The sequence below is a fragment of the Aspergillus brunneoviolaceus genome (genome assembly GCF_003184695.1).
Source record: "Aspergillus brunneoviolaceus CBS 621.78 unplaced genomic scaffold BO95scaffold_2, whole genome shotgun sequence".
Lineage (NCBI taxonomy): Eukaryota > Fungi > Ascomycota > Eurotiomycetes > Eurotiales > Aspergillaceae > Aspergillus > Aspergillus brunneoviolaceus.
Window position 1 is genome coordinate 699,227 of NW_020290732.1, and position 21,160 is coordinate 720,386.

The 21,160-nt window shown below is 52.9% G+C and overlaps 8 protein-coding genes across 8 annotated transcripts; 4 read left to right on the plus strand and 4 right to left on the minus strand.

Moving 5' to 3' along the window:
* Positions 1-1,097: 1,097 nt before the first annotated feature.
* On the minus strand, positions 1,098-1,673 carry BO95DRAFT_427056 (uncharacterized protein; the record flags this gene model as incomplete). The annotated part of the gene is made up of 1 exon (XM_025584777.1): positions 1,098-1,673. The coding sequence occupies one exon, from the start codon at positions 1,671-1,673 to the stop codon at positions 1,098-1,100; it is 576 nt and encodes a 191-aa protein (XP_025447763.1).
* Positions 1,674-5,334: 3,661 nt separating this feature from the next.
* Positions 5,335-7,173, minus strand: BO95DRAFT_492570 (MFS transporter; the record flags this gene model as incomplete). The annotated part of the gene is made up of 6 exons (XM_025590719.1): positions 7,004-7,173; positions 6,856-6,949; positions 6,668-6,792; positions 6,070-6,607; positions 5,608-6,015; positions 5,335-5,538 (listed from the first exon to the last, which is right to left on the minus strand). Exons 1-6 carry the CDS (start codon positions 7,150-7,152, stop codon positions 5,335-5,337), a joined length of 1,518 nt encoding a protein of 505 aa, XP_025447764.1. The 5' UTR covers positions 7,153-7,173.
* A 722-nt stretch (positions 7,174-7,895) lies between these two features.
* BO95DRAFT_427058 (M20 family metallopeptidase) lies at positions 7,896-9,389 on the plus strand (the record flags this gene model as incomplete). Its single annotated transcript, XM_025584778.1, has 5 exons — positions 7,896-8,000; positions 8,072-8,454; positions 8,565-8,915; positions 8,972-9,099; positions 9,148-9,389. The coding sequence occupies 5 exons, from the start codon at positions 7,896-7,898 to the stop codon at positions 9,387-9,389; spliced, it is 1,209 nt and encodes a 402-aa protein (XP_025447765.1).
* A 428-nt stretch (positions 9,390-9,817) lies between these two features.
* BO95DRAFT_427059 (uncharacterized protein) lies at positions 9,818-10,936 on the minus strand (the record flags this gene model as incomplete). Its single annotated transcript, XM_025584779.1, has 1 exon — positions 9,818-10,936. The coding sequence occupies one exon, from the start codon at positions 10,934-10,936 to the stop codon at positions 9,818-9,820; it is 1,119 nt and encodes a 372-aa protein (XP_025447766.1).
* A 1,790-nt stretch (positions 10,937-12,726) lies between these two features.
* On the plus strand, positions 12,727-14,743 carry BO95DRAFT_350717 (flavin-containing monooxygenase; the record flags this gene model as incomplete). Its single annotated transcript, XM_025582052.1, has 9 exons — positions 12,727-12,886; positions 12,937-13,344; positions 13,404-13,468; positions 13,552-13,768; positions 13,830-13,876; positions 13,949-14,083; positions 14,153-14,355; positions 14,421-14,568; positions 14,630-14,743. 9 exons carry the CDS (start codon positions 12,727-12,729, stop codon positions 14,741-14,743), a joined length of 1,497 nt encoding a protein of 498 aa, XP_025447767.1.
* A 595-nt stretch (positions 14,744-15,338) lies between these two features.
* On the plus strand, positions 15,339-16,865 carry BO95DRAFT_323022 (uncharacterized protein; the record flags this gene model as incomplete). Its single annotated transcript, XM_025581825.1, has 3 exons — positions 15,339-15,746; positions 15,797-16,476; positions 16,538-16,865. Coding segments are annotated over 3 exons (1,416 nt in total), but the record flags the coding sequence as incomplete, so codon positions are not given.
* A 1,866-nt stretch (positions 16,866-18,731) lies between these two features.
* On the plus strand, positions 18,732-19,586 carry BO95DRAFT_492578 (uncharacterized protein; the record flags this gene model as incomplete). Its single annotated transcript, XM_025590720.1, has 1 exon — positions 18,732-19,586. One exon carries the CDS (start codon positions 18,732-18,734, stop codon positions 19,584-19,586), a length of 855 nt encoding a protein of 284 aa, XP_025447769.1.
* An 887-nt stretch (positions 19,587-20,473) lies between these two features.
* On the minus strand, positions 20,474-21,154 carry BO95DRAFT_427063 (uncharacterized protein; the record flags this gene model as incomplete). Its single annotated transcript, XM_025584780.1, has 1 exon — positions 20,474-21,154. One exon carries the CDS (start codon positions 21,152-21,154, stop codon positions 20,474-20,476), a length of 681 nt encoding a protein of 226 aa, XP_025447770.1.
* Positions 21,155-21,160: the final 6 nt, after the last annotated feature.

Consider the following 21,160-nt stretch of genomic DNA (forward strand, 5'->3'; position numbering starts at 1 on the left):
CTTCTTCGTTGACCTGTGGGTCCCCAAGAAGACCACATGCTGGGGGCCGGAGATTCACTCTGCGCTTCAGGATGCCGTGAATGGCATGACTAGAGACTATATCTGGGGCATTGAGTCCAAAGCACCGTCCCCGGACCATGTCCTTGTGCGAGTCATCCTATCGGCAGGTTACCTAAGCGAAAGCCCAGTTGACATCCTGACCCTGCTGAACGACCGTCTGGACCTCATGGACGATTGGCTGGAGCCCGACGAGCTGCGTTGGACCCCTGAGACCTTGGTGGAGGGTGAGTTCGAGGTTCTCCGCGTTGAGGGGCTTCAGTTCTGGAAGTTGATGGAGAACCGGAGCGTGCTCTAGTTTTGGGGCTCCAGCCCTCAGCCTCCAGCCCCCATCGGCCACGGCTGGGTTTGATTCAATTCCAATGATGATATGAATTTTACAAATCTCACTTATTCCCTCAATGAAAGAACATGTAGTGAAGGAAGAAATGATCTGTATTCAGTACACGAACTATAAAAGTTCCCGTCGGCTCTCCGACCTGTAAGCTTTTCTACCTATTTCGATCTAGACTGAGGTTGTAGGTCTAATATGATGAGCTGCAAAAATATAGAAATAAATTTCGACAACACAACACAGCTCCTTAAGGGTGTATTTACGCAACTCTGTAAGGGACTGGTTATACGACGGTTGAAGCATCTTTAAAAGCACCTTTGTTGACATTATTCCTTTTCCATTATATACAAACACACGTGTATTGATCTGGATGTACGGCCTGGATCTGCCGCTGCGGGGGCGGGGGGGCCTTGGATCGCCCAGGCCCCCAGACCCTCCTCCGCCATCCGGGGAAGCGCAAGTCATGTGACTACTCCTTGGAAGGACCGATCGTATTGTTTACCTAGTAGTACCTAACTACCTAGTCGCTAGGTAATTGAACTACCAGACTTTGCACAAAAAGCTCAATCATCGCTCGTCGCCATTACTCAGCCCCTCACAGAGTTGCAAACCCTACCTACTAGGTAACCTACCTGCTATTAGCACGGACACTTTCCAAGTTGCAAACCAGACAAACCCAAATCCCTACGAGCTCGACGACCTCGCCTCAGGGTTCCTCCTCAACCTCCCCATCAGTGACAGGAACCCTTTCAGCATAGTGAAACCAGGTGACCCAGCGACTCCCAAAATGCCTCACTGTCGGCGCCGTCCCCGTATCCAGCACGAGCTTCGTCTCTAGCCCCGCCTCAGAAGCAGCAGCAGCAGCAGCAGCAGCAGCAGCAGCAGCAGGACTCACACACGCCGGCAAGTTCGCCGCCCACTCCAGAATGGTCGCGCGATCGCTCTTATCCTGAACGCGGAACTCGACTCGTCCGTCGCGGGTGAAGGGGACCGGGTCCTCGTCGTCTGTGGCCGGCTCGGTGAAGAGCCGGACCGCTCCGTCGTAGCCGTCGTAGACCAGCCCGGCGTACCGCGGCACGAGGGGCCTCACGGCCCGCGCCCGCATCCCCCGGAACGTCGCCCCGAGCTCCCCCACGGCTTTCTCCCAGTCCAGGGACTTCCCGGCGTCGAGCTCGTGGCACATGTGGACAAAGAAACGGCCCGTGGCGGTCGAGGCGAGGGTATGCGCGAACTGTCGGACGGCGGCTTCTTGACGCGAGGAGTAGAAGTCGGGGCGGAACATTTTGGGTCCTAGGGCGATGGGCCTGTGAGTTAGAGCCAGATACTTCAGGTCAAGGGGCGGGAGATGTTATCTGGGGAAGAGATGTAGGGTGAGGTGATTGGGATGGTCGAGATGGGGCTCGATGTTGAGCGCTGGACACGCCCCTTTTATAGGGGTATGGTTCGTTCAAATGCAACGAAAAAGGGAGCTGTCGCCTTTGTCGGGCAGCGAATGCTTCTTTGGCGTATGACCACACAAAGACAATGGTTCCGTGACAAAGTCGCTGTTTTATATCTGCATACGCCCTCCTTTCAGCGCCGGCATTGGTATGCTCATAACAACGGTAAAGGATCAACAATTGGGATGAGTGACATGCTTTCATGGCCGGGCACGGGTCGGGTTGTCTGTCTGGTGAAGATTCCCATGGTAAGATGTGATGGATTTCGCCCACCTAAATCTAAATTCCCAAAAGTGTTTCTTCAGGCGATAAGGCAGACTGACATGGTGGCTGTAAGAAGATCCCTGTTGCTAGTTCAACTTAGTCTCGATTTTATTTTCAATATTACCGTTTCTTTCCTTACAAACTCATCATGATAGCACTGATTTGATTATGGTTGCTTCGATGACTAATTTTAGCTATCTTCAGATACCCTGGGCGTGCAAATACGCCAATGCAAAAATATTGCCAGTGGATCTGTGTGCGAAAGTGAGACATAGAAACCCATCAAAGTGTGCAGTGATAGCTCAGATGAAGAGATACAGGCAAATAAAGATTTATGTTTTGGATTTATTGTTTATCCGACACCTTAGCCCGCATTATACTGTGCGTTTTGTTACCCTCAATATACACTCCACATACCGACTTATTTTCTTTTTCTTGTTTTTCTTTTTTTTTTCCATTTCTAAGACACGGATACAGGATGCGTCTGAAGACTGACCATCGTCTCGCACATTTGAACACCTACAATCTCAGACCACAACAAATATATCAACTTGACCTCCACGACTAAATCTCACAAACTCAAAATCGCCATGCCTTGTCCTGGCTCAACATAGCTGGAACGACGACATCAGGATTATTACTTTCATGCGTGGTAGTTCCAGAGGCTGATAGACATATAGCATCCGGCATCTCATACAGTGGAGAGGTCTTCTTGCTTATAACAATCATGTTGGGCGGGGTGAGGGGACAAGGTTATTCCAGAGTGTTCTTCAACGTGCATTTGTCGACATCCCAGGAAAAGAAAGGAAAGGGGAGGGGGGGGAGGGAGTCACCTATTGCCATACCACGATGGCCGGAGTATTTAGAGTTTGACAGATATTCTTCCTTGGCGTTGAGGCTCTAGATTCACTCTTGCCCAACCAATCGCTGGCTCTCATAGTTTGATTCGGTCCTGTCAGAGGGGTGAACGATGATATATGTGCCAGGATTGGCCAGTCGACAGGATAATTAGACTCAGGCTATAGATGATCGACACTTAAGTCAGTCCAGCTGCAGAGATGCCAAACTGCGGACCTCGCGCAACAGCTATTGATTTATCGTCAGGAGTCTCGGGTGTCTACTATGTTAGTACTCTCGTTTGAGACAACACGAGCAGCCAGCTGTACAAACTTTTATCATATATGCGCTTTCCCGATGATGCTGGGACTGATTGAGTCATTTAGCAGCCTTATTCAGGTCTTTGGTAATGCTTGGCGTAGCCTTGGCTATTAGATATCTAGGCGAGATTTCTCTTTCTTATCCCCAGGCTAGGTTCATCAAACCTTATCCAAGTTTTGCATCCCGTACCCCTCGTGAAGTCTCGCGTCCACGACAGACACAATGCTTTTTTTTATTCTTGGTCTCTTTTGCAGCTACGCTCATGCGCTTACCAGGTTCGATACAAACTGCACCCTTCCCCGCGGAGACAGTGAATTATGTTTCCGCCCCGAATACGCGCGGTACCCTCACTATTCTCTGGGTCAATCTTCTCAGGATTATCCTCTGCACCTGGACGGTTCAGCACCCGGACATTCCCAGGCCGCGAGAGAATCAACGGCAAGATCCAGTACTGGAGTCACCAGTACACACATCACCTCGTGTGGTTCGTGATTACAGTTATCGCGCCCGAGGTGCTTCTCGCAAAACATGGGTATGATCTTTGGGAAGCAAAGCGTAACCTCCACGGGTTGCAAGCACGCGCACAGGAGGATGGGGTAGAGTGGACGATCACTCATTTCTTGCTTGCTAATATGGGAGGCTTTTTGATGAGGGTGAACTCAGCATCATCTGGACGAAGACCACTAGGGATGCGTCTCACACGTCCAAGTGAGCCTGCGCCGATACTCCACGAATTAAGCACCAATGAGGACGATCTTCGGCATCCCCTTCCCATCTTCTCACGACGAGCGAGCATGACGTCTGACATACGCTCTGGCCTCGCTAACAGCAGCCCTGTAGAGAGCAACGCGCCGCCCCTGGTGCTGAATCTCACTCTCCCAGCAGTTCTGACAAGCATTGCGCCGGACACTCTTCGAGAACCCACGAATCAGGTCTTGTCTTCGTAGAAACGAGCAGTTGTTGTATTTGAAGGCGTGTTGTTCGGCGGAATCGATGTCTGCGTGGATATCTTGTCAGTCGTGTTTAGGGTGGGTAAGAATAGGATGATAGAAAGGGGCGGGGGACTCAGGCCAAGCACCGGAGCAATATTCTATCTTGTAATCGGGGACGTCGATGATTTCGTCGAGGGGTCGGAGTGTCTGAGACATGTTGGGTGATTCTGTTGGAAGGTTGACGCGTAGGATGAATCTTGATGGTAAAGACTTCGAAATTGATCGTATGGAATTGGTCTTCGGAAGATCAGTCGGAAAAGAACAAGCATAGAATGGAAAATACAAGAGGGGTTTCTAGACCCTATTTAAACCTTCTCATAGAGAGACACGGGAGTGGAGACACGTCTCTTTCTCTTTACGCATTGTTGTCGGTCGTGGATCGATGTATATGTCTTTTGGTCCCTGCAGGGAAGAACACAAAAGCCGGCGCTCTATGGGTCTGCTGCCAATACCAAGTCTTTGTGTTGGAATAAAGTGCTGCTGAAGGAAGGGAAGGATAACAGAGTAGAGCGGACAGTCACAACAAACAATGGCTTTGTTCTTAATTACTTTGTCTTCTTCCCTTTGATGTTCGGCAACTTATCATCACAAACAAAAAAGTCATATGGGCCTCAATTGGCCCGTGCACTCCACAAGAAGCCTCAAGTGGAGCGCATACTCTCAATTTGTCGACAGGAATTCTTTGAAACATCAAGATTGTCTGCACGTAGCTGGTTGTGCAAAAAGAGCACCTCAACCATGGCTCAGAGTCTCAAAATCCCACGGGGTGCACCTTGCAGCATCTACTAATTGCTGCTTTGAATAGTATCCGCAGAAAATAGAGACTTCTGAGAACAACGTAGGAAAGGAACTTAATTCATTTCAAGGCAACAGAGCAGGCAATTCAGTTCAAAACATAGCTGTCTTGCGTAACGGTATATGCATACAGTTAAATATTAGCACCATACACCCTGGTTTTTCACTGCGAGTGGAACGAGTTCAAATAGTAAGCACCATCCAAGCTAATCTCAGAAAAACACTGTTCGATCTTCTAAACACGCCACCAGCAGCACAGTGCATCCCACAAAGCAGGGTTGACATGGGGTTCATCTCATCGAACATAGCGAAAACTCGTATTCTGTCTGTCTGTATGGCTGGTTGGTGCCTGAGCCGTACTAGACGGAAAGTGATGCAGGTTATTGACATGGCCGTACAAAGCATCTCGTCGTCTGTTCTCCCAGACATAGTACGCGGATAAAAGCCCAAGAAAGAGAACACCTAAAGCCAGACCACAAAGAGAGGCGCGAATGCCGGTCTGTTTTCGAAGGAAGTTAGCCAATGAGGAACATGTTATCAAGAATGTACTCCGCTCTCCATAACATACCGCGTAGACCGGCTCTTCTGACGCCAGGAAGAACTGCGGACCGACGATATTGCCAACACAATAGGCAGCGAACACGGCACTGCTGACGGTACTTCGCTTCGTGCGTCCGACCACGTTGGAGCTGATGATGCTCAGCGCAAGAGGGATGTTGACGGCGAAGGCTCCGACGAAGGACAGTCCGACTAGCTTGACGACCTTGTGGCTGTCATTCAAGGTATAGATGAGCGCCACGCCGGAAATGGCGACCACAACGTTCAGAATCATGGATAGAATCCGAGAGGATGGAATGAACGTGGCAATGGCGGCGGTGATGATGAGGAACACAAGCTGCGCGGCACCCACTGGCATCTGGAGCAGGAGAGACTTGAAGCTGGAATAGCCGAAGCCTGCTACAATGATGGCGGAGAACTATATCTGACAGTTAGCACTTGACGCCAGCTGGAATTAATGAGATGACCTTACGCTGGTAAGACCGCCGTTGGCAAGATTGACACAGAATGTGTACAGAACCAAACACCACGCCTGGGGGTCCTGCACCGATTCCCAAACCTGGTTCCAATGGAACTTTGCGCCCCCTGGGGCTTCTTCCACATCCACTGTTTCATTGCTCAGCATTCGTTGCGTGGCAGTCCTGCGTTCATTTGAGCTGAGAAAGAACGCCGTGGAGGGGGAGTCGGGCAGAACCAGAAGAAGAAAGATGGCATAGCCCGAAGTAATGCCACCCAGAACCAGGAACAGCAGACGCCAGCTCTGAATGCTGGACGCGGCATTGCCGATTCCCCAGGCAGTCACACCTCCGATCAAATTCGCAACACAATTACCGACGAACCAGGCCGCCTGGCGCGCGGGCTGTTCATCCCGTTTATAAAACATCCCGACTATCAGGCCAAACCCCGGAGCCACCGCCGCCTCGCCCACCCCCAGGAAGAATCGAGCTGTGATCAAGCCTTGGAAGCTCTGGCAGGCTGCGTGGCACATCAGAATACCACCCCATAGAAATCTGTGACAGTATAATTAACCATGTTTCAAACGGGACTTGCAAGCATGCATGGAGACCTACACGGAGATTGCCAGATACTTGCCCAGAGGCAAACGGACAATCAGGTAAGACGTCGGCCAGCTCCAGGCCAGATATCCGAAGTAAAAGATGGCCGAGCACCATGTATACTGCGAGCCATGAAGACCCTGCAACGGCCATACTAGTTAACCACGTCGTTTTGTGGCAGGGGAAAGTTCAAGGATACTGACCAGATCTTGTCGTAGGTTCAAGAGTGTCGCTTGACTCAGAGCCAGTTTGTCCATGTACTGAAGCATGTAGCATATTCCCATGGTCGGAATCAAGCTAGCAATCTGGTGAGCGAGTGACTTCGATTCGGCTGCGTTTTTGAGCACCTACAAGAAATCCAATTTCCATAGAAGCCGGCGCTCCGCTTCAGGTGATGGCGCAAGAACTTCGGCAAGCTCGCCGACACTAGTTTCCTGCGTTGTCTCCGTGATAGCGCATGGCAGCTTCTCATCAAATGGGGATTCTGGAGACTTCTCCATAGCACAGGAAGTGAAAGGCACCTTTTCCAACCTATGTGGGTATCAGAAGTATGGTTTCTTGAGAGGGATCCTACATGTTTGCACTATATAAATCCAAGCTTATCATTTCCCATCCTCCAGTAGTATTCAATGACCGCTCTGTCAACGACTATGCAAGCCGCCAACACGATGGCGTTGGTTGATAGGCAAACATGATAGTTCAAGCCCCTTTTCCAGGTCTTATCAGGGAGGCGACGTGAATTTCCCGCGGAAAGGTCTCATCGCTTATCGATTTAATCAGAGACCAGGTATAGAGAAGTATAACAGCAGGTCGGCAAACCCGTAAAAGGTGACTAGCGAAGATGAAGCCAAGCCACCGATGCTCGGCAAAATGTTCTGGGACTGATTGGTGCCCGCGTGTCGGTTGTTATCTGGTGGCTGTGCCTGCCAGGTCCTATCCTCTCGTTTGGACAGATAAGCCCTGCATGCTGGTAGCATCTCTTATGCAGCAACTTGTGTTTATGCACCGCACTATGCATCACCTCCTTGACTTCTAAGAGCCGAACTACTCATACTGAATTACGATAGTGCCGTTCTTCCCGGCTGCTGATGTGTCTATACCGTTTGCGAGGAATTGTAGAAGGAGATAAAGCAACACGCCTTGTCAGGGCTTCATAGTTAAATATCCATTCATCGCACACTTTCCTAAAGTTCCAATGCCAGGCCTTCATACTTCTTCATTTCAATCAAGCAACTCGCCCAATATGACTGCGGCCCCGCTGACTGCAGTCCCGCCCGAGGAAGTGCGCACAGCAATCGACAGTGCTCTCGAGAAAGTTGCATCGCAACTGCGTCAGCTCAATCACCTGGTCAGCTCAGTCTGCGGAGTTCAACAGTCCTCATTTAGGCGCTGGCAATCACTGACCAAACTTGCTTTCAGATATGGTCAAACCCCGAGCTTGCCTACGAAGAACACCAAGCCCACGATGCGATCTGCAATTTTCTCGAGAAGCAAGGCTTCACAGTGACGCGGCATGCGTACGGGGTAGATACCTCCTTCGAATGTATCAGCGGCACCGAGGGTCGCCTGGTCAACCTCAACGCGGAATACGATGCGCTCCCTGGGATCGGGCACGCGTGTGGACACAACCTCATCGCGACGAGCAGCATCGCGGCCTTTCTGGCGTTGAGCCATCTGCAGAGACAATATGGAATTGGCGGCCGCATCCAGCTCCTCGGCACGCCTGCTGAGGAGAACGGGGGAGGGAAGGCGAGATTGATCGATGCAGGCGCCTACCAGGGAGTCGATGCCTCATTAATGGCGTGAGAACTTCCATTCCCGTCATTGACACACTTTTTGTGTCGTGGGTTCACGATTATGGCTGACTTACCCCTGGACATCCTGGCCCGAAGGATATCGTGGGAACGCCGAGCGACGGTGTGGCGGGTATACTCATGAATGCGCGCAAGGAGCTCTTCGTGGAATACTTTGGGAAAAATGCCCATGCTGGAGGCAATCCATGGGAGGGCGTCAACGCGTTGGATGCCTTGATCATGGCCTACAACGGGATCTCGACTCTAAGGCAGCAGATCCTCCCCGATGAGCGGATTCATGGCGCCTTCTTGGATGTCCCCAAGGTCGCCAATGTGATTCCTGCGTACACCAAGTCCTACTGGCAAATTCGCAGCCCCACTCTGGACCAGCTCAATAAGCTGATTGCGCGAGTCCGCTTGTGTATTGAAGGGGCTGCTGTCGTCACCGGTTGTACTGTGAAGATTGTGGAGTAGGTTGGATTGACCCAAATCCTTCTATGTGTTGCTAACGGATATATGGCAACAGGGAAGGCCTGTATACCGATATCGTACTCAATGATGTCTTATGCCAGCGATACACGAAGCATATGGCAGCGTGTGGGAGATCGATCATCGAAAAGTACGAGAAGGTCCTGACCGGGTCGTCTGATGTTGGTAGGTTTTCAAATGGACAGTATGAAGGAAGAGACTGACAAGGCACAGGAAACGTGAGCTATGTTGCTCCTACACTGCATTCGATGTTTGCTATTCCAGCTCCTGATGGGTGCTTTCCCCACCATCCTTCTTTCACCGCGTGCGCTGGTACGGATGAAGCACATGAAGAAGCCATAGCGGTTGCCAAAGGGTTGGCTCTCCTGGGCTGGGATATGTTGTCCGATGAGAAGCTTCTCACTCGGGCCAAAAGCCAGTGGAAGTCGAGGCTACCCACTAAGTTCGATGAATGATGATGAGACATAACGTGCAGCAGTCCTGGGACGGTCGACTGCAGCTTGCTTCATTCGTGGGATACTCTTTCTTAAATGATAACATTGCAGGGTAAAGATGGCTAGCATGATTTGGGAACTGGGAGGCTGGTGGACCTATAGAGTTAGGATTAACTGCGGTGTCAACAAGCCACATCAAAGGGTGACAGGTTTTGTGGAAAGTTGGTTCAATTTTTCCTGTAATCTGTCTCGGACCCAGACTCCACGGCAGTCAGTCGCAACTGAACACGGTTATGTATCTTTTGGTCAGGCTTATTCGTTTCGTTAGCACATCGACACCTTGTTGGAATTTTCAACACTCGGACATCAAAATAGCTTTGCACATTTCACATTCAACACCTAAATCCCCGTCTACATCCGCGTGGTGTCAGCAGGCGGGCCAAACCCATTCAACCTAATAATTTACGCATCACACTGGCTCTCTCGCGAATGGCGTCCTTGAATTCGTAATCGCGCAGCTCCGGCCGCTCGAGCAGGGCGTCCAGCAGCTCCTGCGGAGCCCGGGTAAACAACACCTTCCACACCTCCCTATACGGAACTTGGATGCGTCTCATCTTGTCGTTGTAGAAATAATAATCCGCGGGTGCGTCCTGCAGGGGGGCCCCCTTTCGCACGAGAAGCGCGGCGATCTGAAACCGGGCGAGCTTGACCGCTGTATCGAACAGCGTGACCTTTTGCTCGACGGGGTCCTCGCGTGAGAGCTGCACGAGGTCGGGTCGATGATCAAAGATTTCCTCCAGAAAGTTCCGGTACTCACCGGTTATAGCGCTGAAGAAAATCCCCCACCATTCGGGCTCGTCGAGGCCGGTGCCGCCTGCGCTCTCGAACGCGTCGAGCAGGAGGCACGCCCCGCCCTTGAGGTCCAAGACATCCGTCCCAAACAAGTGCAGGGAGCTGGGAATGGCGCCAGAGTCGAGGAGCAGGCGGTAGATCGCCGCGCGTGGCTGCCGCGGCGGTTTTTTGTCCAGGGCACGGACCTGCTCATCATCTTCGACGTTGGGGTCTGCCCCGTGCTCCAGGAGCAAGCGGACGGCCTCTACGTGCCCGAACTCCACGGCGATGTGCAGCATCGGCTCGTTATGGTAGCTCCGGCCATTAGCGACGTCCACGCCGCCGACGCGCAGCAGCCGCTCGACGGTGTCGTATTGGCTGTGGCAGATGGCATCGTAGAGGGGCTGGCGCGGCACGAAGGCCTCGAGCTCATACTCCAAGTCCAACGAGAGCTGGTCGCTGATGATGCCGGAGAGGGCGGAGCGGGCGACGGCCGTGATATTGTCGCCCGGGTTGTGCAATTTCCGGATGGCGTCGACAATCACATCCTGCCAATATTCCGGGTTGAGCGTGGGCATGGCATACGCGATGGCTCTTTCACGTAGCTGGTCCCTGAATTCATCCCTGAAGCCTTTGCAGGTGCGGGAAAGCCGGCTCAGCGTTTGATCGTCCATCCACTTGGCGACTTCGAGAAGCAACTCGGTGGGCATTCGATGTCCAGCTGGGGTTTTAGACATAGTGGTCGTGTTTGATACATGCAAGTTGGATGGGCTCTGGTACTATCCTAGACTGAAGACGCAAGAACCATCCAATCTATTTATATCATTGGCTTCTTGATGTGTTTGTTCTTTCATGGAAATTGGTTCTTGATGGGAGCCGGAAATCTCCTATGGTATCAAAGACGACCATCGCAGAAGGTCGAATGAGTTTAGGGCATGGAAGAAGTGAATCTTCCACATTACCGAAAACCAGATGAAAAGGTGACCTGTAAGTGAATACAGTAAGTATCAGATAAGCTCTAAGTTCGATAAAAGCAGATGACGGAGATATCCCCTCTATTCCCATGAAAGAATCTTTTCAATTATGGTCTTTATCCGATGACAATATTTTGTTCGTCGGTTGACTCGATACAACTCACCTATCAAATTTCACTTTGTGGACTTAATCAGTTTGATATCTTTCTCATAAGCTCAGGCTCACCGTTTCAATAAGGATAAGGTAATGCAATAATGAGCTCCATCTGATTTGTCTTCTCCCTAAGCATATCTCCGCACAACCCCTCCCTCCCTCTTACCTTCCTTAAATATACCTATATCCTCATGATGAGCTCTATTATGTTCAAAGACGATAAAAACATGTCAGACCAATGTATGTAGATGAATAAACATAAGCTTGTCGACATTGCTATACGGACATCCTGTCATGCTATGCAATCCGTCCTTCAGGGTGGGCCGATTCAAGCATTGCGGAGCGTGAAATACTCGCAGCGGTCGAAAGCCATGGTACCAAGCCTCATATTTGGTTATAGGATACAAACCTACCTTGTTTCTCCCGGGGACGGCAGAAGAATTTTGAATCCTCATCCTGATCCCCCAGTCCCCCATCTACACGGCGATCTCCGGCCCCACCGTTCTTGATACTTTGTTTGCCCAAAGGCATCGAAGATAATGTCTCGGATACTGGACTGCTACCTGCAGATGCCAACAATGTGAAGTCCAAGGGATTGAGACGTTTGATGAACATGGTGTATTGTCCAATGTGGCTGTTGTTGCCGGTCGGAAAATTCTCTCTGCAGTGTGCAATGCTGTACAGTCCATCCTGCTTTTGATTCTTCGTGTAGAGTGGCTTGGGAATTAGGGCACGCGGGGTTCAGCCCAGCCCGCTTGGGATTAAGGCAGTGTCGGATGTTGCCTAACACTTTGAAGCGTCGGCCTCCTGCAGTTTGTGTGGCTGGCTGAGCCATTTGTGGCTTTCTTTCCTTTTCTTCTTTGACTTTTATTTCCTGCGCGTTGTCAATGGTGGACTGAGTCTCATGATTCTGTCCAAACCATAGAATCGGACTTGATTCGGAAGCTTTTTTATGAGCGGAGCCATAACATACACTTGCAACCCAATGGTTCGTCCATAGCAAAACGGTGAGAGGGCACCAAACTGCCGGACACTTATGGAAGGGTTCGCGCTATCGGGCGTTTGAGCGACAGCTGCGAAAGTGGGGATCGACTGACGTGTCGGCTTCATGCAGGTCCGTCACATACCTGTCGGAGTAGATTACGAACACGTATTTTTCGTTTTGCTGAGGGGTGTTCCAGAACATCTCGTCAGTAGGCAACTGGGAGATAGCCGAACTGCCTGATCTATACTGCAGAGCTGGATAGTTGCTCGGGGCTTCAGAGTTTGACCCGTTTCAAGCTCTCAACCCGGGGTATATATAGAGTCGAGGAGTAAAGGCACGGACAAGGAATATTTGCCCTCAATCTCCCGACCACCTAGCATCGGTTAGCCCCGAAGCCCCAGACAGCTGGATATCATGTCTTTACCATCCAAGCCCCCTACCGCCGTCATCATCATCGGGGCCGGAATCTCAGGCCTGGTCACCGCCTGTCAACTGAAACGCACCTACAACCTGGACAACTACTGTATCTACGATCGAAATCCTGGCGTAGGAGGAACGTGGTGGGTGAACCGATGTTCGTTGCCCCTTCCCCGATGTATCCGATCATCCTACTGAGAACTGCAGATCCGGGCTGTGCCGTGGACGTGCCAGGGTTCTGCTACACCTTCTCTTTCGCCCCGAACCCCGACTTCAGCGAATGGTTCCCCTCGCAGGCCGAGATCCTGGACTACCTGACCAGCGTCGCAGACCGCTACGACGTCACGCCGCATTTCATCGGCAACACCGAATGGGTCGGTGCCGCTTGGCAGGACATCACCCGCACCTGGGTGGTCACCCTCCGGGACCGCTCGACCGGGCAGCAGTTCACGCAGGAGTGTCGGATCCTCATCTCAGCGGTCGGGGCGCTCGTCAATCCGCTCCCATTCACGGCCCCGGGCATTGAGCGATTCGAGGGACAGATCATCCACACCGCAAGGTGGCGCGAGGACGTGGACCTGCGTGGCAAGAAGGTGGCGGTTATAGGCAATGGAGGTAGGGCTGGAGCGGGAAAAGCCCTTCCATGGCGAGAGGTATGCTGACCACGACCGCAGCATCGGCTATTCAACTAGTGCCAGCGATTTGTGAGCAGGCAAGCTACGTTACCCAATTCATGAGAGTGAGTTTGCTCTCTGCTCCACCTTTGACTTTCCCCTTTGTAGGGTTGAAAAAACAACCCCATCCGCTAAGACTGTGGCGCAGACACCGCACCACATTGTCCCGAGCATGAACTACGGCATCACTGAAGCATGGCGAGCTGTCTTCCGCTATCTCCCGTTTCTGCTGTGTTTGCTCCGGTGGGCGATGTTTGTGTACATGGAAACCGGGTTCTCGCAGTTCCAGCGCAGCAAAGAGGGCCGTGTGAATCGAGCAAGCGCCGAGAAGGCGAGTCGGGAGTATGTACACAAAGCTGCACCGGGTATGGATCTCCGCCATTTGGGGGTAATTGCAAGCGACAGGGGACTAACGGGCTCGTGCAGAAAAATACTGGGATTTGCTAATACCGCAATACGAGTTCGGCTGTAAGGTATGGGCGGGGCGCGCGCGCTGTGGCTTTGCTGAACTGAAAGTGACCTAACCATTTGTTCTGTTCATGCAGAGACGGCTGTTCGACCGGAGCTATTCTGCAGCTCTACACGGAAACAATATTCGCCTAACGAACGACCCCATCGCTGAGGTCAAGCCACGCTCGATCGTGACACATTCCGGGGAGGAAATTTCAGCCGACCTGATCGTAAGCCTCTCTCACCAGACCACTGATCCCTCGTTAGCATGAACGGGGCAGACTGACTCGTGGCTCCAGCTTTTGGCAACGGGATTCGCCCTGACGCACTACGAGACGCACCTTCGGGGCCGGCATGGCCGAACGCGTGAAGAACACTGGCAACAGTATGGATCCAAGGCCGCCTTCAAGTCGATTGCCATGAGTGGATTCCCGAACTTCTTCTACGTGCTGGGCCCGAACTCGGGTGGGGTCCACACGTCGACGACATTCCAGATTGAAAGGTCGGTTGGGCTTGCATGCAGCCTCCTGTGTCTCTGCCTGGCTGGCTAGCTGACCAAGTTGATAGTTACGTGGACATGATCATCGCTTTGATCAGACCGGTGCTGCTGAACCAGGCTGCTCTGGTCGAGGTCAAGGTCGGCAGTGAGAGGGAGTATACCGACGAGCTTCATGCGGCGATCGATCGTACAGTACATGACAGCTCCTGCTCTAGTGTGCGTGATGACTGTATCCCCACTTTCATCGAATGACGGACATAACTGACGGCGATCGCAGTTCTTCATCGACAAGTTGACGGGCAAGAATTGGTTCCTCTACCCTTGGAACTCTCTCCACCTCTGGCGGTCCACACACTGGAATATCTCTGCGGACTGGATCTACGAACGGTGAAGCTTGAGCTTTTTTTTTTGTCTGGATCATTTTTGTTCTTCCGGAGCGACCCGAGCAGATGTCATTCTGTGGGTTTGGGGCTGGCTGGCTGAACGCGCTTCGGCTGGAGATTTCAGCCACATTTCTTTTAGCGTCATGCCAGTCATGCCAGGCGTCCTTTTGCGGTTAGACCGATCTGTTGGTCCTGCATAAGCAGCTTGTTTGGTTGTCTCGGTCATTGTATTTGCAATTTTGATAGATAAAGGTAATTTGCTTGTACTGTTGTATTGGTGTCTTGGGTTGGGAAATCTTTTTCGACAGTGCTAGGGGAAGAAAACAAGCCTCTTGGCTACGGCATTGCCGATACGGCTCAGCTGTAGGCATCAATTCCAATGTATAAAGCTGCTCCCTGCAACTGAAATCGTTTAACAAGACTTTTGTACAGCTCTCCATTGTGTGCTCTTCATCCCATTCTCGATTCTTTGTTGTCCTCTATTGAAAGGGTGTCGGTCAACGCACAATGCCGTACGAAGGCCTCGTCACTCTAGCCCTGTACGCCGGCCTGAGGCACCGAAGTACGGCCTTCCTCCTGACAGCCCTAACAGCACTGGGTGCCCTGCTTCTGTTGACGCCATGCCTTGTTCTAATCTTCATGTTTTTGCGCCTCTTCTTGGTATCACGTCCAGTGGTCCCCCTCTCCGATGATCCGCGATCAGTCCTCGGAAAGCCCCTGTTATTTCCTGTGCAGCTCAATCATGTGCGCTTCAACCCCGTCAAGGACCAATTCGCCAACAGATTCCTGATGATCGGCATCCCCGTCGGGATGCGCGCGCGCTATGGCAACCTGCTCGCGATCGACGACAAGCGGTTGACACTCCGCGACTCGACGCATGCGGGTCCATCGTGGAGGTCCTTCCTGGCGCAGGCGACGTGCTGGCTCAGTGTCGACGGGGAGCGGTACCTCCACCGCGGGGATCAGGATCTCGATATGCGGGCGAAATTGGATCGATACTTGCTGAAAGAGGTACTGCTCCTGTTTTCCAGAAGTTCGGGAATATAAGCTAACAGTTGCAGCAGAACGAGGACCCTTCCCAATGGCCCCACGCGTACCTCCTCACCGTCCCGCGGTTCTTCTGGTGGTCGCGCAGTGTCGTGACGTGGTGGTATCTCTACAACGCCGACCGCGAACTCGACGCGATGATCATGGAGATCAACAACTCCTACGACGAGAAGCGCAATTACTTCTTCCGGGTCGAGCGCGGCGAGAACCCCATCCCTGCTACGGAGAAGGGGACCGAGATCGACAAACCTCGGTTCCTCGACAGCGCCTCCACCATCCGCACCACATCCTCCCATCCCAGATCCACCTACTACAAGGGCACCTGGCAGAAATTCATCTTCGCCTCGCCGTTCGAGAAGGTCGACGGCGCCATCGCGAACCGGTTCATGGATCTGGCGCACGGCGCCGCGTGGAAGCCCAATGCCACGCTGCTGAACACCAACACGTTGAGCCCGGAGGGGAAAGTCAAGATGGTCACGCGGATCACCTGCTGTGGCGCGCCGCTCGATCCCGCGCAGATGGGGTTCACGGACCTGGCGCGGATTGCGCTGCGGTGGACGCTGCCGGGCGTGCTGACGACGCCGTATATCGTGCTGGAGGCGTTGCGCATCCGCTGGAAGGGCCTGATGAAGATGATGGATAAGACCCCGGTGCGCAGTGGGAGTATCGGGCGCCATCCGACCCGGGCTGAACGGTAGGCCTCTCCCCGTGCATGCTCCCTGTTTGAGGGTTATACTGACAATACCCCTTGCTAGGCAACTCGAACCTTTCTTCCGCGCCTATCTCGCCCACTGTGTCTCCTCCTCTCCCGACCCGGTGGAACTAACCTACATCCCCTGCCGCGCTTTCTCCGGCGAGACCATCCACATGAGATCCGCGTCATGCACTTTCGAAAGCACATCCGTGCGGACCGTGACCGTCGAAGTCCTCGATCCTCCTTTCTACACGCGCATCGTCAACTACCCCACCGCCTGGGAGGGACTATCGACGGAGATGCGCGCAACAGGCCAAGAGGCCGATACTGTTTCGCAGAACATCGCGGTCTCAGACCCAGCATTGCTGCAGAAGATCGTGAGCTCCTCGCCCACTCCGAGGGATAAAGGGCATCGTGCAGTCTCCGGCGGGTTTCCCATTCTGGACTGGTGTCGCTGGCATTCGACGCCGAGTTTCATGGATGCCTTCGTGGTGAGTGAGCAGACGCTCTCCATGCAGAAATTGTATGCCACCATGGTGGTGCGGTACCTCCTTGCGCCGGGGGTGGCGTACTCGCCGCTGATCTTGGATGCGCTTGTGGAGGTATCGCTCTTCGTGGTGGGCGTGATAGGGCGAGCAGGCTTGCTGGAGGTTGTCTTGCGGCAGAGGATGACGGTATCGCCTATGGATGTTGCAGTGCAGACCCTGATGACCGCGGGGGTCTACTTTGTGTGGATGAGGGGGGTTGGGGTCGTGCGAGATCGTCTCCTTTCGGGGCAGGTATAGTCAGTCGTTGGACATGTTACTAACCCGTTGAGTGGGATCTTACTGAAGCGTTGTAGTCGCCTTAACCACTGCATATAAGCAGACTCTATTGATATATACCCATTGTGAATTTGCCTTGTCTAAGATCAGCACAAGTTTTATCCCTGTTACCAAGTAACATCCTTCACCGTGCTCGCCCTCCCACCTTTCAAGTCCATTATATCAGAATCTGCCCACGAGACAATTGTAAGTAAGACTATACTCATCATTGTAGTCCCAAGAGACCTCAACCCTTCATACAGTCTTTGCCTGCAAGACACATGTGCACAAAGATGAGCATATTCGCGTAAAACTGCCAATTTTCCAGATGCCCGTCCAGCCACAGTGGACCCGCCCAGATGGGTCTCGACCGGTCCGGTGGGTCCGTCTATCGCGAGTTCGGTACCTTTAGGGCAAGGCTAGTTACCGAAGACTTGGGATGGTTTATGTATTGTGCTGTCATCTTTGATTCCATCGAGGCTGATGCAGTGGGCTGATAGCTTGGAAGTTGGTGGGCACCGCGTTCTAGTCACCGAATGCTTGGGAAGAAACCCCTTCGATCCACAGCAAGCGGGCACCTGCGCCCGATCAGCCGAATCCAAAACCCTTAGGGCGTGGGCATCAAACTGCCGAGACGGTTGGTTTCGTCGGTAAATACGGCTGGCTTTGGTCTGGCAAGAGTTTTGGGGAGGATGGTCATGAGTACCCATGGTTGTGAAGGTAGGTCAATGGTCTCCACTATTAGTATACTTGAAGGATAAGCTTCTGAAGATTTCATTGTCTTTCTCTCGAGTCTCTGTCTAACTCTTTGTCGTTTCCTTTCACCAGGAGATGCAAGCATCACGAGTAGACGTATATAATGCTTTGTGGACAACGTTCTCGAGGAATAATAAATTGGGGGCTAGTAATACTTTATCTGAGCACTGTGAGGATCGTGACTAGGAGCGTCTTATAATCGTTCTACGCTGCTTTTATGCTCATTGGTATGGTCACTTGAGTCTACGCGCAACAACAGTGTCTCCCTCGGGAATCTTCTCCGGGCAAGCTCATCAGCATTGCCATGAACCTCCAAGCAACTGCCCACACAACAGTCCTTACAAGCTATCAGTGCAAGCATCTTGCCACCACTCCTGCTCCCCCTCTCGTCTCAAAGCACAACAATTCGATCCATCCCCCCATTTATCACCCGGAGTTCCTCCCGAAACCCTCCATCAACTCCTGATCTATTCTCTCCAAAGAAACCCCTACACCCTACATATAAAGGAACACGTACCAAGCATGCATGCCCAGGGAACCTCGCACAGGGTAAGCCAGTGTTCATCATCACTGCCTATACTCAAAAAAAGGCCCACAGAACAGTAACTCTACCTACCCCGCAAAAGGCCAAACAGGTACGCCCGGACGCAACTCCTCGAGAAAACCAGCAAGTCGAGCTCTCCGAGCGCAACCACCATGGCAGACACGACCGGGATTCACGCGCTGCCCCCGGAGCTAATCCTCAGCTGCGGCGAGTACATGACCCCCAAGACTGCGTTCGCGCTCTCGCTAACCTGCAAAGGCCTCAGACGAGCACTAGTTAGCCTCATCGCCGAGATGCGCGAGTGCTGCCTCGCCGAAGCGGTGCACTACCACGAGCTCACGTACCCGGCCCCGGACGCGAAAGGCCATCCGCGGATGCGCACTTACCGCACGGCGCGGGCGCTGCCACCCCAGCCTCTCGTCGAGGCTGTGCGGGCCGGCAATGCAGGGCTCGTGACGAAAGCGCTCACGAGGTTCCACATCAGCGCGGACAGCTACGATCTCCAGGCGCAGCCGCTGGTGCATCTGGCGGTGCTGTACAGGCATCCGGAGGTTGTGGAGGTGCTGCTGAAGCATGGCGCCGATCCCAATGTCACGTCCAGTCGGCTGGAGATGGCGCTGGATTGCTGGGCCAATAAGGCGACGGCGGAGGATGTTGCGGTGCTCAGGCTGCTGTTGGACGCCGGGGTCAAGTGCGCCATGCCGCGTCTGCTGGATTATCGGGCTCGCACGCTGGACCTCGAGCTCGGGCTCGTGGAGCGGATGGTGAGGACGGGGTTGGAGTCGGGTCTGGTCTTGGAGGAGCTGTTTGATGATCAGATGTTCTTCCAGGCGCTGCGCTACGCGTCCCCCATGTATGTGCGCGTGATGGTTGCGATGCGTCCGGTCTTGCTGCAGCTGACGTCGCTTGATGGTCGCGGTCCGGTGGCGTATGCCACGGATTGCAACCGGCCGGATATGGTGGCTTGTTTGGTGGAGTTGCGGGCGTGGGATGCGCCGTCTTTCTAGTGGTAGATGATCCCTCTTTCTGTCTTCGTATGTTCTATTAAGTAGACGAGTACATGATTTCATATATACGCTATCTTTTTGTTCTCTCCCGTGATACCGTGGGTTATAGTGCAGGGTTGTGCATGCCATCAATTGTGAATGTCATGGCTGCAGAATAGGCGAATAGGCTACTACTAAGTTAATTAGGCAAATATTGCACCTGATCACAGCAATCTATCTTCGGCCGGATGGGGAAGCAGTTGAGGATGAGAAGACACATCCTGCCGGCTAGGGCTGGATAGGATGATACCCTAGACTGAAGGGAATAGCTTCATCTGTAATGCGCTTAACGAGGACGAGTGTCTGTCAATCAGTGGACATTGTCAGCACCGTAGTAAGCTTTGTATCATGTTAATAATACGTGAGATCCTCACTTTCGTCTCCTAATTGTGAGTGCAATCTCTTGTTGTTGCTACTCAGCACCGGGATGGTGTAGCCCTGCGCCTAGAAACATGCTACCGACGCATCCTCAATTATATGAAGTTGACTTGATCTCTTCTTGCCTCCACTCAGAAGGAGCTCACCTGATTCTACCCGAAAACATCAATCTTTATGCAGATGAACCAAGAACATAGCACTAACAAAGGACTGTCAAAGCTTGTTGCTCAAAAGACCGCTCTAGCGCTGTATACAATACCTTTGCAACCATCTATCCAGGTGTATAACCAAAGCCAAAACCAGATACTGCTTCCCGAATTGATATCAACGCTCTTTCATCCCGCCGGAGGACTCCATACGCTCTGACCCATGAAAAGCCCCCCGTTCAATGCTCATCATCTCTTTCTCGCCCCAACCATTCCCGTGCAAAGATAGCGTATATAAAACCCTCAAAACCAACCCCTCGCTCATCAAACACCCTCCCCTCCCGTGCATCGTATCACCCAAACCTGACCGTAAGTCCCATAACTAAGAGCCCAATCCCCTAACCCATTTCTGTTATTATTCCCACCCCCACCGACACAATGTCCATGCCCCCCCCCCCACCCCGCCCCAACCGGCCCCGCCCCCAACCTCAACCCTCCCACAGCGCAATAGCGTACTCCATCGTCGAAGGCGGCCTGGTCGCTCTCGAGGACCCCACCGGCCACGGTAGCCACACCCTCGTCCAGACGCAGGCGTTCCGCGACCACGCCGGCCACGTCTGGGCGTTCCGGGCCTGGATCCCGGCCGGGCTGGCAGCGGACCAGCACGCCGACAGGATCGCCGACGGGCTGGCGCAGGTGGTCTTCCGGCTCGATCCGCAGTTCCACCCGCGGACGGACGCGGTGATCGATGCGGTGGTCACGCCCGAGGGGCGAGACGAAGCAACGTCGGGGCCTGGTATCAGATTCGGTATGAGGGGGAGGCGCCGCGGTGGAGCTGCGTCGTCGAGCGCGTGGCGCCCAAGGTGCATCTTTTGGGGATGTTGCGGGATCTTGTGGCCGAGTCGAGGAAGGAGGCGGGTGGAAGCGTTCTGCAGGAGCCGTAACAGACTGTTTTTGTTCTGAGAGGGTGGATATCTCTGGCTTCCATTCCTCTGTTTGTTTCATTTATGT